This window comes from Narcine bancroftii, chromosome 3 (assembly GCF_036971445.1).
Source record: "Narcine bancroftii isolate sNarBan1 chromosome 3, sNarBan1.hap1, whole genome shotgun sequence".
Classification (NCBI taxonomy): Eukaryota; Metazoa; Chordata; class Chondrichthyes; order Torpediniformes; family Narcinidae; genus Narcine; species Narcine bancroftii.
Genome location: NC_091471.1, coordinates 266,773,591 through 266,787,733, shown reverse-complemented (window position 1 = coordinate 266,787,733; position 14,143 = coordinate 266,773,591). Strand labels below are relative to the sequence as shown.

Sequence of the window (14,143 nt, the reverse complement as noted above, 5' to 3'; positions counted from 1 at the left end):
GTTTGGAGTGTGTGTGTGGTGGGGTGCATGTGTCTATGTGGGTGTGTTTGGAGTGTGTGTGGTGGGGTGCGTGTGTTTGGAGTGTGTGTGGTGGGGTGCGTGTGTATATGGGGGTGTGCGTGTGTTTGGAGTGTGTGTGTGATGGGGTGCGTGTGTCTATGTGGGTGTGTGTGTGGTGGGATGCGTGTGTCTATGTGGGGGGGGGTGTTTGGAGTGTGTGTGTGGTGGGGTGAGTGTGGCTATGTGGAGTGTGTGCGTGAGTGTGATGAGGTGTGTAAATGGATAAATAACACCTCTTCTTCGAGGTTGGTGGAACATGCCGAGCCCGGGACCTGTCCGCGGGGATGTGGTACTAAAAGAGTGAGCGAGACACAAGCCGGCAAGACAATAGACTGGAGTCGGCCAGCAGCGCTCTGCACAGTTCCAACACGCATCGAAGGTAAATCTTGATGACGCGCTGAACTGATACACATTCTCCTACACATCGCGCTGCCGGCGTTGGGAATTTCCGAAAGAGTGTGCAATGTATTAACAGGGAATCGAGTCTGAACAGCTCACGCTGCGAGAGAGACACACACAGCCGCTGTAATTGCTTTCTGCAAAGGTAGGATTTTTAAAAAATAAGGAACAAGGGGAGTCGGAGTCATGGTCTTTGGGTCGAACTGTTCAAAGTCGCACACAGAGCCGTTATTTTATTGGGGAGAAGTGAAGGTAAATTTTCCGGTTGTCTACACGTGAGTGGAAATATTAAGATGCTTGTAACCAGCGGCGTTCAATGTAAATGCGTGATCCGTGGGGCTGCGCTTGGAGCCGGCTGTCCCTGTCGCCGACTCTTGGCGCAAGTGGTTGTATTTAAGCGTGCTGTTCGAGAACGTGTGCACTGGTGAGTGGTATCGCTTCACCATACAGCGCCGTGGGAGCGAGAACCGGAGCAGTTTGCGAGCCATGCAAATGAAAGCTTGAGTGTGTGTGAGGATAAGAGCCGGGAATGGCAGCATGCATGTGTGCAAAGGGCTCGGTTGTCTGTGTTTGGAGGTGAAGGGAGGGGAGGGGGTGGAAGCAGCGAGTCGCCAACCAAGGAGTGGGGGGTGGGGGTAGCAAGAAGCTCTCAGGCAAATTTCCATTCACCCTGAAAGTTTCCGCCACACGACAATAACGAGACGAACATTGAGTTTGGCACAAACCACGTTTAGATCTTTTTATAGCATTTCAACATGAGATGAAGGAAATGGTGACTCTATTTGCATGAGGATAATTCATTGCCACCGCGTCCCATTTCCAGGGAAGGGGCAGTGTCCCGGACACGGGCTCTTGTGACCCAAAATGAATGGGAAATCTGTCGCGTTCAATGCTCATATCCCACCTGGGAGTTTAAGGTATTCGAGCCCGCGATTTGCGGCCGTCAAATTGCACCCAATAGATTTGCCGAATGCCTCGGTGGCCCTCATCATTCCAAAACACAAATTGAAGCGACGAACGTGGTCACGAGTCTAGAATTTATCAGAATAAGCGGTCAAAAGGCGTGACTTTACCAATACCTCCCGCATATCTGCATTCCTGAAAGTTTTGGAGCATGAAACAAACTGCCCTTCGTGTTTCCACGCGATTGAAGGTCGTCCCGGGGTGGGGGGTGGGGGGGATCCTACGAACTGGGTAATGAGCGACCACGGGGAGAGGGAGCTCTCGACCTGGGTTTAGTCCCCGCAGCGGTGTCTTAATAATACTCGAAGACCTGAATAATTGGGGAGATTGGTGGCTAAATATGACGTTTACCAAAGATAAAAAGGGCAGAAAAGCAATGGTTTCGGAATCCAAAAATGCTCCCTGGGTCTGCCTGAGGTTATGTTAGAAGTTTCTCTCTCTCTCTCTCTCTCTCTCTCTGGTGACCTGGGGTGAAAAATCGAGTTTAATAATATTTTTAGAAATGCCCTTTGTAATTATTGGTCGGGATGGGGTGAGATAGGTTGAGTGAAGCTCGGAAATCGCCCCTTCAGCCCAACATCCAGTTGGTCTTCAAACCCCTTTCTCAGGAATAGATGTGTCCACGTTTTCTTTTGCTCGGTGCGTCGGGAAATTGAATGGGGGTGCTCAATGTGGAAAGGGGTCTCAGTGGAGTGAGGGACGCCAGTCTGCTGCTTGCTCTGGGGAATGGACCATGCCTCAATCTTCGTTTTCAGACAGAGCATCAAAGCACGCTGACATGAAATGGAGCGCGATCAACCCCTACTCAAAAATCTTCTTGACCTGTCTCTCAAATCCTCCCCTTCAAATTTTTGGGAAATGTCAGCCATCCACATTTGTTGTCTGAACAAGCTTGCTAAGTTGTAGAAAATATGCCACTAGAGTTGGTCGTGTCCAATATTCCAATGATACAGATTCTAATGTCATGAATTCATAGTTACATGAATTCTTTTTCATCCTTATCTTCAGTCTGGCAGTCTCCAAACACTGCGCTTCAATGTCGACATTTCCATTTACTTCTTGGTCTCTCTCTTTCCCTCACCCCTCTGTCTCCCTTCTATTATAAGTTGCTTTTTATTTATAAATATAATAAGTTGCTTTTTATTTAGATATCTGCCTGATTTTCAGTAGTCCTGGACAAGGGATCAGGCTCCAAACGTCAACGGCCTTTGTCTTTCCATGGATGCTGCTCGACCAGCTGAGTTTCTCTGGCATTGTTGTTTATTGTACTAGGGCCTCATCTGCAGATTTTCTTATTTACCTCAAATGTCATGAGTCCAAGTTCTTCACTGTAACAATTAAGTCTAAATTCCCAGGATTGCAGAATAATGTGATAACCAATTAAACAATCCATATCTCTTAAAATCATTTTACCAATTTAAAATTGAGTAGAATTGGGCACAGGTCCAATTGTCATGGGGTAAGCAATTAATGAGCACTGGACATGTACAATAGATGTCTGCATTTATCTGTATGGTAATACTAGTGGTTTCCGTCAAATTTTTCCCCTTGGTATTTCTTGATTGTATGTTTATACTTTTTCATATACTATTAACAACAAACAGAACTTATTGAGCCAGACCAACTTTGCAACGATGTTGCTCTTAATATTCCTACTTTGATATAGTTGCCTGTCTGGTCCATCCTTTTGTCTTTGTAACCCAGATAACTGGAAATGAGCAAAACAATGCAGATGCTGGGAAATCTGAAATAAAAACCAAAAATGCTGCAAATATTTATTATCTGTTAAAAGTGGTTCTTAGGTACAGTACAAATCATTTTTTATTCATTGTGAAATATGTTCATTTTGTAATTTTCCTTTCACAAATGCTGGAACTATAGACATTTGTTGTAATACAAACATATCATTCCTTATCTGTGTGAAAGGACCAATTCTTCTATGTAGGATGCAATCTCATTTCAAGAACTTCCTGAGGTAGCAATTGGAGAGCAAACCTTCAAACTAATGATTAAAAACTCACATTTAATCAAACAATGGGTTCCTGGAAGACCACAATTTCACTCATTCAGTTTTCACCTTAAAATGTGCACTGACTTAATATAATTACCCATTTGCTAAAGCAAATTCACTGTTGCTTCCTAATCTCATCATCTTTATTGGCCCTTAAAATATTACCATACCAAATCCCTTACCAGCAGTTCACACAGAAAGCATTGTTTAATCGCTTGCAATTGAATGTTCTCTCTTTATAGTTACTGTCAATTAATGTTAGAACAATGACAAACCAACAGCTAAAAGATCCAAGCTGTCGTGCTGGAATATGTGTTCATGCCTTTGGCTAGATTCAAAATATTTTACTTTGCATTTCTGATCCAAAACGATATTAATTTGTACAACTCCCTGCCATATCTGAGGTGCTAGTCAAGGAATATCATTGCTGATTTCATTTTTCTTGTAACAGCATGCTGAGAATTGTTTGACCATAATGAGAGCAAGGTGAGGAAAGATAAAATTCAAATTTGAGAGAGAGAGGAATTACATCAAAATATAATATGTCTAAATCAGTTTTTTTTTAAATGAATTGAAGCCACTAAATATTTCACTTGGAAATGCACTGATGATTCTGCCATAAAATAGTTTTTACTCCCAAGTAAAACTTTGTGAAGCTCACATGGTGTTAAGAGCTAAGAATGCAATTCGGTCAGCAGATTAGTTATTGAGTTAAATGAGTTAACCATTTACTTGGTAAGGTACAGTTAACACACTTTTAATAAAGATTAACTGAATGAACAGTGTGTATATATACATATATATATGTATATATATATATATATATATATATATGTATATATATATATATATGTGTATATATATATACATATATATATATATGTATATATATATATATATATATATATGTGTATATATATATATATATATATGTATTATATATATATATATATATATATATATCTCCTATGTGCTTCTGAGAAGGAAAAAATAATATATTGTTTGGCACTAACAATCAAAATATGAATGCACGTTAAATTATTGATGATTGTAATACTTCAGCCAATATGGACAGAAGGAGACAGAATTTAGAATATGGATGTAGTTTAAATATAAGGAGACACAAGAGACTGAAGATGCTAGAATGTGGAGCCAAACTGGCAGATGAACTCCAGTGGGTCAAGCAGCATCTATTGGGAGAAAAGAACTGTCAATATTTTGGATCCTGGCCCTACATCTGAACTGATAGTGAAGACTGCCGATATAAAGAGGGGGAGGGTGACACATAGATGGATTGAGGAGTGAAGGATGGCAAACAGATGGAATTGGGTGAGGGAGGTGGAGGGGAGAAGTTGGGATGGGGGGGATGGTGCTGCTAGATGGAACCATTGTCTCTACATCTCCTCCATCAGTATCATGATGACCGAAGCAGCCCTTCCAGATGCAGCTCCCCCTACCTCTCAGTACTTCCTATTTGGCCTCCTCTACATTGGTGAGACCAAGTGCAGTCGAGGTGACTAATTTTCAGCACACATGCCCACTTGAGCTCCAAGTTGCTTGCCACTTCAGTTCCCCTTTCCTATTGCCACACAGACCTGTCCATCCTTGGCCTTTGCCATTGTCAGGGAGCAGCCAAATATAGGTAGCTTACAATGCAAAGGTATGAACAATGAACTTTCCAACTTCAGATAGCCCTTATTTCCTGTGTCCTCCCTCCCTCTATCTCCTTCTCATCCATACCAAATCCCCCTCCCCCAAACTGGTTCTATCTGTCTTTCACCTCTCCCCATTATCACCTTCCTTGCTTACCTGATTCCAGCACTGGTAACCTTTGTATTCCCACATCACCTTCCAGCAGCTGTCTCCAACTTGATGGACCCCTGCTTCTTCAGATTTCCTTGTTTAACTCCATTCCTCTTTACCATCACTCCTCTCCACCCTGGCTCCATCTGCTCTCTTTTTTTTAATCTTGTTTTTCACCTGCTTGCTTCTAGATAGAACCATAGAACACTACATCACAGAAATAGGCCCTTCAGCCTTCTAGTCTGTGCCAAATTATATTTCTGCCTAGTCCCACTGACCTGCACCCGAACCACATCACTCCATACTCCTCCCATCCATGTACCTAACCAGATTTTTCTTAAATGTCAAAATTAAGCCTACATTTACCAATTCAGCTGACAGCTTGTTCCACACTTCCACCATTCCTTGCATGAAGAAGTTCCCCCTAATGTTCCCTTTATACTTTTGCCCTTTCACCCAACCTCTGTGGAAAAGGCCTGCTTACATTTCCTCTGTCTGTACCCCTCATAATTTTGTACACCTCCATCAAATCTCCCCTCATTCTTCTACGCTTCAGGTAATAAAGTCCTAACCTGTTTAATCTTTCCCTGTAACTAATTTTTTCGAGTCCCGGAAACATCCTTGTAAATCTCCTCTGCACTCTTCTAATCTTGTTGATTAATCCTGTAGGTCGGTGTCCAAAACTGTACACAATACTCCAAATTTGGCCTCTCTAATGTTCACCATAACATTCCCAACTCCTATACTCAATACTTAGTTTTATGAAGGCCAATGTGGCAACCCCCCACCACCACCGCCACCACCACCACCTTTATGGCCCTATCAACCTATGAGCTACTTCCAGGGAATTGCCTATCTTTATTCCAAGATCCCTCTATTCTACCACTCTCCTCAGTGTAACCCAACTGACTCATTCTCTTACCACCCCCTCCATCTGCCCCACCTGACTCCATCTGCCTTTCACACTCTCCTTGATCCACCAACCACCTTCTGGTCTCTGTCCCTACCTTCTCCCCTCCTCTTTGTATTGGCCATATTCTCTCTGTGTTCTTCTGATGCGGGGCCTTCACCCAAAAAGTAGACTATTCCTTTCCCTCTACAGACACTTTATGACCCACTGAGTTCCTCCAGCAACTTGTCTTTTTTGTTTTTAAGTATCACGTCTGGTACAATTGCCTATGGGAAGTAGAATTTGGCAGTAGGTGAACAATTCAGGAATCCTTCATGTTGTGGCGGGTTTCCTAGAAAGTAAGTAATTGAAGTCGTGGGCAATCTGCTAATATATACTGTAGTGCTGAATGCAATACTGATAGCTGTGATCCTGAGTCTGGATGCAGGAGCTCCAACCAATTCCTTTACCCAGCAGTTTGTGTTCTGCATGTAGCTGTAGTTTGGACCTTGGCCAGACAAAATGCCACTTTCTTATAACCTGCCCGTGGCTTCTTTCTGAGTCTCTAAAACTGGCCTGTCAAAGGCTGACAGAGCTCACTTCCAGTTGCTCGAAATGCAAGTGTATAGGGACAAGATAACCAGCTCCCTGAATTGAGTAGAGGTCAGTTTGTATGTGTTCGGAAGGTTCCTGAGAAGTTGATAAATTGCATTTGATATTTCATTACATCTGCACTTTTTATGTATAACCCATGAAAAGTACATTTCTCAAATAGTCATCCATTTTTTCTGTGTTATAGCTTTTCCTCCAGCTGTAATTTTTGGTTGGACATTTAATGGAGCCTTCTCAAATAAAGACCTATTTCTGAACATGATTAACATAGAGCAAGAGTGACCTTTCAAAGTCAATGAAGCATTTCTAATGCATATTGAAGCAAATATGGGGGGGGGGGGTCAAAATTATAAGGAGCAGGTAATCTGGTTCAGGTCTGTTAGTTGAGGAACAAATATTGGCCCCTGGTGCTCTTTTTTTAAAAAAGTATTGCCATTGGATCTTCTGAGAAGGCAGACGGGGCATTGGTTTAATCTCTTATCTCCCCATTGGCACTCCCTTCATTGTGGCTTGTTAGAATCGGTGCAGATTTAGACTCAAGTTGCTGAAGTGGTCGTGAATCCCCAGTTCTTTCATCCAGAGGCTCCACTTTTGAACTGATGATTGCTCATGTCATTTTTGTTTCGATCCCAAAACATATAACCCCGGAACTAAGTGGATTGTGGGAACCAATCTTCCTTTTCCAGTGAAGAGATCACCTCATCACAATCGCTTCTCATCACTTTGACCTTTTTAGAAAAAGCTATCGCATTGGACTTTTTCATGATCCCCCACCCATTATCCATTGCCCATTACATGCAGAGTGAAATTCCCTGGAATAAATGGAACCCTGGATGTTCTCAATCTTCAAGTCTCCTATCTGTGTCAATTGAGATCCCAACTGGAACAAAATGAGTTCCATCCAGAATTTTCCACCCTAATCACCTTTTTATTTCAGAAACTTTTCAAACGATGTATGTTTTCTCAGTGATGGTTTAGAGATGTAATCTACATCAAAACTAGTGCATATGATTATTTCTGCTGGAAATAGAAGCAAAATTCTTAATTCAAATAGGTTATTGATTACACCTGTTGGATTATTGTTTTATCACTGTTTATTTGTAGGTAAGAAGATCCTTAGAAAATGCCTGAGCAGAGCAATGATTACAATGTCGTGGTGTTTGGAGCGGGAGGTGTTGGAAAAAGCTCCCTGGTGTTACGGTTTGTCAAAGGGACCTTTCGAGAAACCTACATCCCCACCATTGAAGACACATACAGGCAGGTGATCAGTTGTGATAAGAGTGTCTGCACACTTCAGATCACTGATACCACTGGTTCACACCAGTTCCCGGCAATGCAGCGGCTCTCCATTTCCAGGGGACATGCCTTCATCCTGGTCTACTCCATTTGCAGCCGTCAGTCCCTGGAAGAGCTGAAGCCCATCTATCAGCAAATCCTGCAGATCAAAGGCAATATTGAAAACATCCCAGTCATGTTAGTGGGGAACAAGTGTGACGAGACAGCCAAGGAGGTGGACAGCAAGGTGGGGGAAGCATTGGCTTTGGAGTGGAAGTGTGCTTTCATGGAGACCTCAGCCAAGATGAACCACAATGTCAAAGAGCTTTTCCAAGAACTGCTTAATTTGGAAAAGCGCAGATCCATGAGCCTGAACATTGATGGGAAAAAGACCAAACAGCAGAAGAGAACAGAGAAATTAAAGGGAAAATGCAGTATCATGTAGACTGTACACTGAGTCTATTGGGTAGCTTTGCTTATTTCAATTAGGCACTCTTTGACACACTACACCATCCCCTGTCACATATTAATTCAGTATCCTGTATAAGCTGACTAAAGCACTATAACTTGCCAACATCGGACTTTGTTTCACCCATTGTATTTTATAATTATTTAGAATTTAGGCAATAAAATATCTTCAGCATCTCAATAACAAAGACAAATGTCTGATCTAGGGCAAAATTCATGACAGGCCGATTATCCACCTTGCACTGGTGGATAATCACTCCCTCAGTGATTGACAGGAATTCTTGAACTCTTCATTCTCCAAGTATCCTTGGGGGACTAGAGGTAGAAGAGTGTTATATGTATAATTCTTGTAGGTATGATTAATTCATCTACTTTTGGTCTCTGTGCCTATTATCCACTCGTACATCTTTATGTAATTTATTGAATGTATCAACTTTTTAAACACATTATGTAAAAAGCACAGTCTCTGTAATTGCGATAGATTTTTGAGGCCTGTAGTACAAATATAGCCATAAACGAGTATAAAAACAACAATTTGCAATTAGTCAATCATACTATAGTCAGGCTGCCCGGCTTTGGAAGTTTTCTAACTTCTGCCTCATTTAGTGAAACGATTGGTTATTTTTCATTTCAAACATAATTATGATAACTAAGAGATACCAGAATAAGGACTAGCAATGACAAAAGAAGCACAATATTGGGGAAACGGGAGCAAGCCAAGTAACAGACAAAGCTGTGTCAAATAACCACAAGGATATAAAACATGGTGTAAGTGCCTCAGGACAGGTAGGAGAGTTAAGAGGGTTTAACTAGTTAATCCACTAATATTTTGCACTGGACTCCCAGCTCAATTTCAATACCCTTCGTTTCGACATTAAGACTTAACACTGAGTGCAGAATTATGTCCTTGTCTTTAAGGGGTCTGAGGAATTGTTACAATGGACTGGACCCAGCCGCAGAGCACAACAAAACTCATGAAACTGGCCACCATTTGCTTGCTTTAAAAAAATTATTGCAGTGTGAACATAAGCAAGAGAAAGGGATTAAATAAGATGTGAACTTGTGTGGTCTTTGAAGCAACTGATAAGACTCGATCCACTGTTCTATTTTTGAAGGGTATCCTCATCGTTTCTGAGCTATTTTAACAATACAAGTACAGTTATTTTACCTGCTCCGTGGATTATAATCTACTCTGATATAGAGAGATTAGTTTAAGGTAAACTTTCCTAAATCCACGGCACCTTAAGCAGTACTATTCTTGGAGGACTGTGAACGTGTTCATATTACACAAAACACTTAACTTGTACATGCACACAGTACGAGTGCATTTGAATTTATCGGTGCTTGTGCTGAATTAGTTTTATTTGTTTCATCTTAAATTTCCTTCCATTTTTTATAGATGATACTGTTGATCACTTGGCATCTTGAAGGTGGTATTTTGGTCACTGGATGTTCTCATGTGCCCAACCTTCTGATGTCTCTCACACTTTGTGGACTCTGATACGGGTTAGTTAGATTTGAAATTGTCGGACTGAAGGCTACATTGTTCCCATGAAGGAAGTGTGCGCGATTCTGACAAGTCAACACTCCATTTTCAAATTGATCATCTTAAATATGGATTATTAGAACTAGTCATGATTTATTCCTTATATTGTGAACTCCTTTTCTGCTTCAGTCCATTTCTCAGTCTCAGTCCAGATTTTATCAGGTGAAATTTCAACTCAAATTACCCATCTTTCTCTCACTTGCTTACCTCAAACAGACAAGTTTTTTTTAACTATTTTCCCCATGGAACCCTGCAGGGGAATTATTCTGAACTTCAGTCTTATCAAATACCAGAGAGATTTCACACAATTGAGAACACAAGCATTTCTTACAGGTTGGAATGCCAACCGGTCTGGACTTTGCAGGCTGACCAGCTTTCTGTGTTCAATATTAGTTTATGGGCAACTTCAGTACTCAGCCAGTAGAATAAATGTTTGCATCATGACATCTATTTATCCAATGCATGAATGAACATCGAGTCCATAGGTCCAACAGGCTAGCATCACATCAGATAATATTTTTATGACAGTTAGAGTTTATTGTAGAAGATAGTCTTCCTTTAAAAACTGAACTATTGCCATGTCTTCACAATGTAACCTGTTTGTTGATCATGTTTTTGCTAATAAAATCTTGACAATATGGCTGTTTCTGCATTGTGTAAATAGGAGACAATTACACTGAAAAGAAAAATTGGGGATTATGATGGACAGTTTCAAGGTAAACAGATAATTTCCGATTTGCTGTATCACATAAGGTAGTTTGAGAAACATTACATTAACTTTAATTGAATCTAGCATGTTACACATCGCATAATGATGCACGAGTTCAACTGACCTAAAAATGTTTTCCCATTGATTTTTATTTGTACTCAGTGTCCAGCACTGATGGATTCCAGTTGCCCCGATACCACTGTTCCATGTTCACAATGTCCCGGTGAAACCTTTCACCGTGTTCGTCACTGACGGCACCAAGATCAGCAGGGAAGACGTCCAAGTGCGAATGCAGAAAATGAATGTTCAATGACACGGTGCACTTCATGGTTTTGTCTGCTTGAATTAGACTTAAATTATGACAGGAAATCACAAAAATAAGTTATATCTTTAAAAAAAAGATAGTGATAGGAAAAGTTTAAGTTGATTTTTGTGATCCGCAGCCCAAAATAATCAAATAAAATACACCCAAAAGTGTTCAGGAATCAAAATCTTTGTGGTCCAGTGTTACCAAACTATTCCCAACTACTACTGTAGGAAACATTAACAAACAAATGGAGTTGGGTGGGTATTTATAATGGCTTAAATGGAAAAATTTGACCTTAGAGCAAGAAGGTATCAGGATTTAGCCAGTGGCAACTTGAAAGTTGAATAATAGGATTTGAACTGTTGACAAGGCATCTCTGCTACAGTTATCAAGTGCTCCTCACCCTCTCCTAGATGGCACCAATGGCATTTGGTCTCCAATCTAACATAAACATTTTTTTAGTTATCCTCACGTGGCGGCACTTGGCCAGCTTCCTCCCCGCTGCCATCAGATTCCGGGACGATCGATGAACCAAAAGCACTGTGTTATTTTGACTTCCTGTGCACTATTTTTATTTAGTGTTGAAAGGTGGTTTCTATGAATGTCTACACTGTGATGCAACTGCAAAACAACAAATTTTGTGATGTGTCGATGACAATAAATTTTGATTCTGCTCTGTTCACCCCACCACTGTGGAATTAAAGCATATTTGTTTTCTCACAGTCCTAGTTGAAGGTCATTGACTCTGGTCCTCCCTTCATAGATCCTGCACCACTTACTGCATTTGCTTTCAGTCCAGCGTCTGCAGTGTTCTGCTTTTAGGAAGTGAGAATGGAGTTTGACTCTGATTTATTGGATGCACATCCAGTAGCAGGTTGGTCAAGGGACCAGATTCTATCAGAGCCTGTAGAACTTTACTCAAAGGCAAGAAAGAAACAGCAGTAAAAAAGCTAAAATAAGTTCCTGAGCTGTGAAATTAGTAGATCTCCAATGATGTAGTCCAGACATAAGCATGTAACACGACTGCTGTGCTGTGACCAGGTTTAAGTCTGCGTCAAGCTTACTGATAATGCTGGAGGAAACCTGAAGCTATTTCAAGTCATCGTCGTCTTCTGAAGACTGCTCAACCATTCATAGACATATTAATTTAAAAAGAAAACTAAGAATATCCCTTTATTTCCCTGCATTGGCACAATCTTATATAAAACTGGACAACAGAGATTTTACTTCCTGAACACTTTTGGGCGTATTTTATGGATTTTGGGCTGCGGATCACAAAAATCACCTTAAAACTTTCCTATCACATCAGGGCAACTGGAACCTATCAGTGCCGGCCATTGACATGACATGAGAGGCACCAGATGCTGAGTACAAATGAAAATCAGCGGCAAAACGTTTTTAGGTCAATTGAACTAATACAATGCGTCCGCATCATTATGCTAAATGTACTAAATTCAATAAAAGTTAACGTTTATCCAACTTCCTACGTGATACAGCAAATATGAAATTATCTTTGTGTTCAGTTTGAATTGTCTATCATAATTTTGAATTTTCTTTCAGGAAGCAAATCTTTAAAAAAAATTATTGTCCAGTGTAAGCAAAGATGACAATCTGTTTTCAGCAAGATCCAAGGAATCAGTTGATGTCAAGTGATTTTTTTTTTCCCAGCGAGGGATTCCATGGGAGGGAAGTAATTTTGGTTGGAAGAACGAGATGGAGAAGGTGCTGCAGCGGGTAGAGCTGTTGCCTCACCGCTCCTGTGACCTGGGTTCAATCCACTGACCAGCTATGTGTACAAATTTGGCACATTTTTCCTGTGGCTGCGTTTCCACTGTGCTCTAGTTTCCTGCCATCTCCCACAGATGTGCTGATGATCAGGTTGTGAATTCTCCCTAGTGTGTAGGTGAGTGGGAGAATCCGGGGGCGAGGGGAGGCGTTGGTGTGAATGTGGGATGAATAAAATGGGCTTGATGGAAGATGATTGCAAAGGGGTGTTTGCTGGTTGGTGTGAACAGAGCCTGTTTCCATGCAATATGACTCTATGAGGGGCCTTAATAAAATTCAAACCTTGGCCGTATTTTAAAGGTGGGAGAATGGCCAACCCACAGCAAAAAGGCAGAATGTGAGAAGGTGAAAAGAGAGAAAGTGAGGTCAATCCTCTTGCAACTAAATGCTTTGCCTTGAAGACCATGAGAGGCTAGAATAATTCTCTGAGATAAAGAAGGAAACTATAACTTATATATTTATATAAAAGCCCACCTTAAAACATTCCATCTTCCTGGATGAGCTAGGGACAATGGCCAATTTTACCAAAAACTCTGGTGCTATGTCAAGTTGTGGTGAGTCAAGGCCAGCCAAAAACCAATGGAAAACTGATCTATGATTTTCAAGGATTTGCATTTCTGTGGCACCTATTATTGCAAAAGTAAAGTAACTTAACTCCTGGTGAATGAACAGGGGTGCAGTGCTGCAGGAGCTCACCAGAGCACCACTCCGGCACCTCAAGGAGGCAGCTCCAGGCACTTCATGGGGAGACTCCGACACCTCCTTGTCGCTGTTTATGGTGAGCTCCAGCACCTAACAAATATTAACAGTTTCTTTTCCCACTGATACTACCAAATGAGGTGAATGTTTCTGACAGTTTTTCCTTTTATTAACAGCATCAGTATTTTTTTAATATATTTCTTTAGTGGTGTGTTCACAATTGCAATGCACTAATGATCAGATGACCTTTACATGGGTGGGTGACTGAGATAATAATGGTCAATAGCTCTCCTCTTCAAGAGGAAACAATGTCTTAGATTCTTATATCTTCCAAACAGAAAAGATAGGCCTCAGCTTATCATCATCTGAAAGTCAGCGCCACCGAGCATGCAGTGAGGGAGTACCAGTTAAGATTTTTGCATGACGTCTGTGAACTTGGTCTTGAGTGGTGGAAAGTTGTGACCCAGGTCAAAGAAGAGATCAGCAATTCTAAATTTGCTTGAAATGGAAGGAAGAGTGGAAAAGTTTCATTCATGAGAGAGAGAGAGAGAGAGAGAGAGAGAGGCTTTATTTCTGAGGTATGATGAAGGGCTGTAGAGGTTCATGTGAAGCAGAAA

The 14,143-nt window shown here is 41.2% G+C and overlaps 1 protein-coding gene across 3 annotated transcripts; it reads left to right on the top strand.

The window, feature by feature from the left end:
• The first annotated feature begins 450 nt into the window (after positions 1-450).
• On the top strand, positions 451-10,664 carry LOC138758717 (GTP-binding protein Di-Ras2-like). Of its 3 annotated transcripts, none has more exons than XM_069928053.1 (3): positions 4,604-4,762; positions 6,392-6,484; positions 7,842-10,664. In XM_069928053.1, exon 3 carries the CDS (start codon positions 7,861-7,863, stop codon positions 8,455-8,457), a length of 597 nt encoding a protein of 198 aa, XP_069784154.1. In that variant the 5' UTR covers positions 4,604-4,762; positions 6,392-6,484; positions 7,842-7,860; the 3' UTR covers positions 8,458-10,664. The 3 variants fall into 3 exon arrangements, with proteins under 3 accessions (XP_069784152.1, XP_069784154.1, XP_069784153.1); XM_069928052.1 differs by lacking the exon at positions 4,604-4,762 and adding an exon at positions 4,791-5,093; XM_069928051.1 differs by lacking the exons at positions 4,604-4,762; positions 6,392-6,484 and adding an exon at positions 451-604.
• Positions 10,665-14,143: the final 3,479 nt, after the last annotated feature.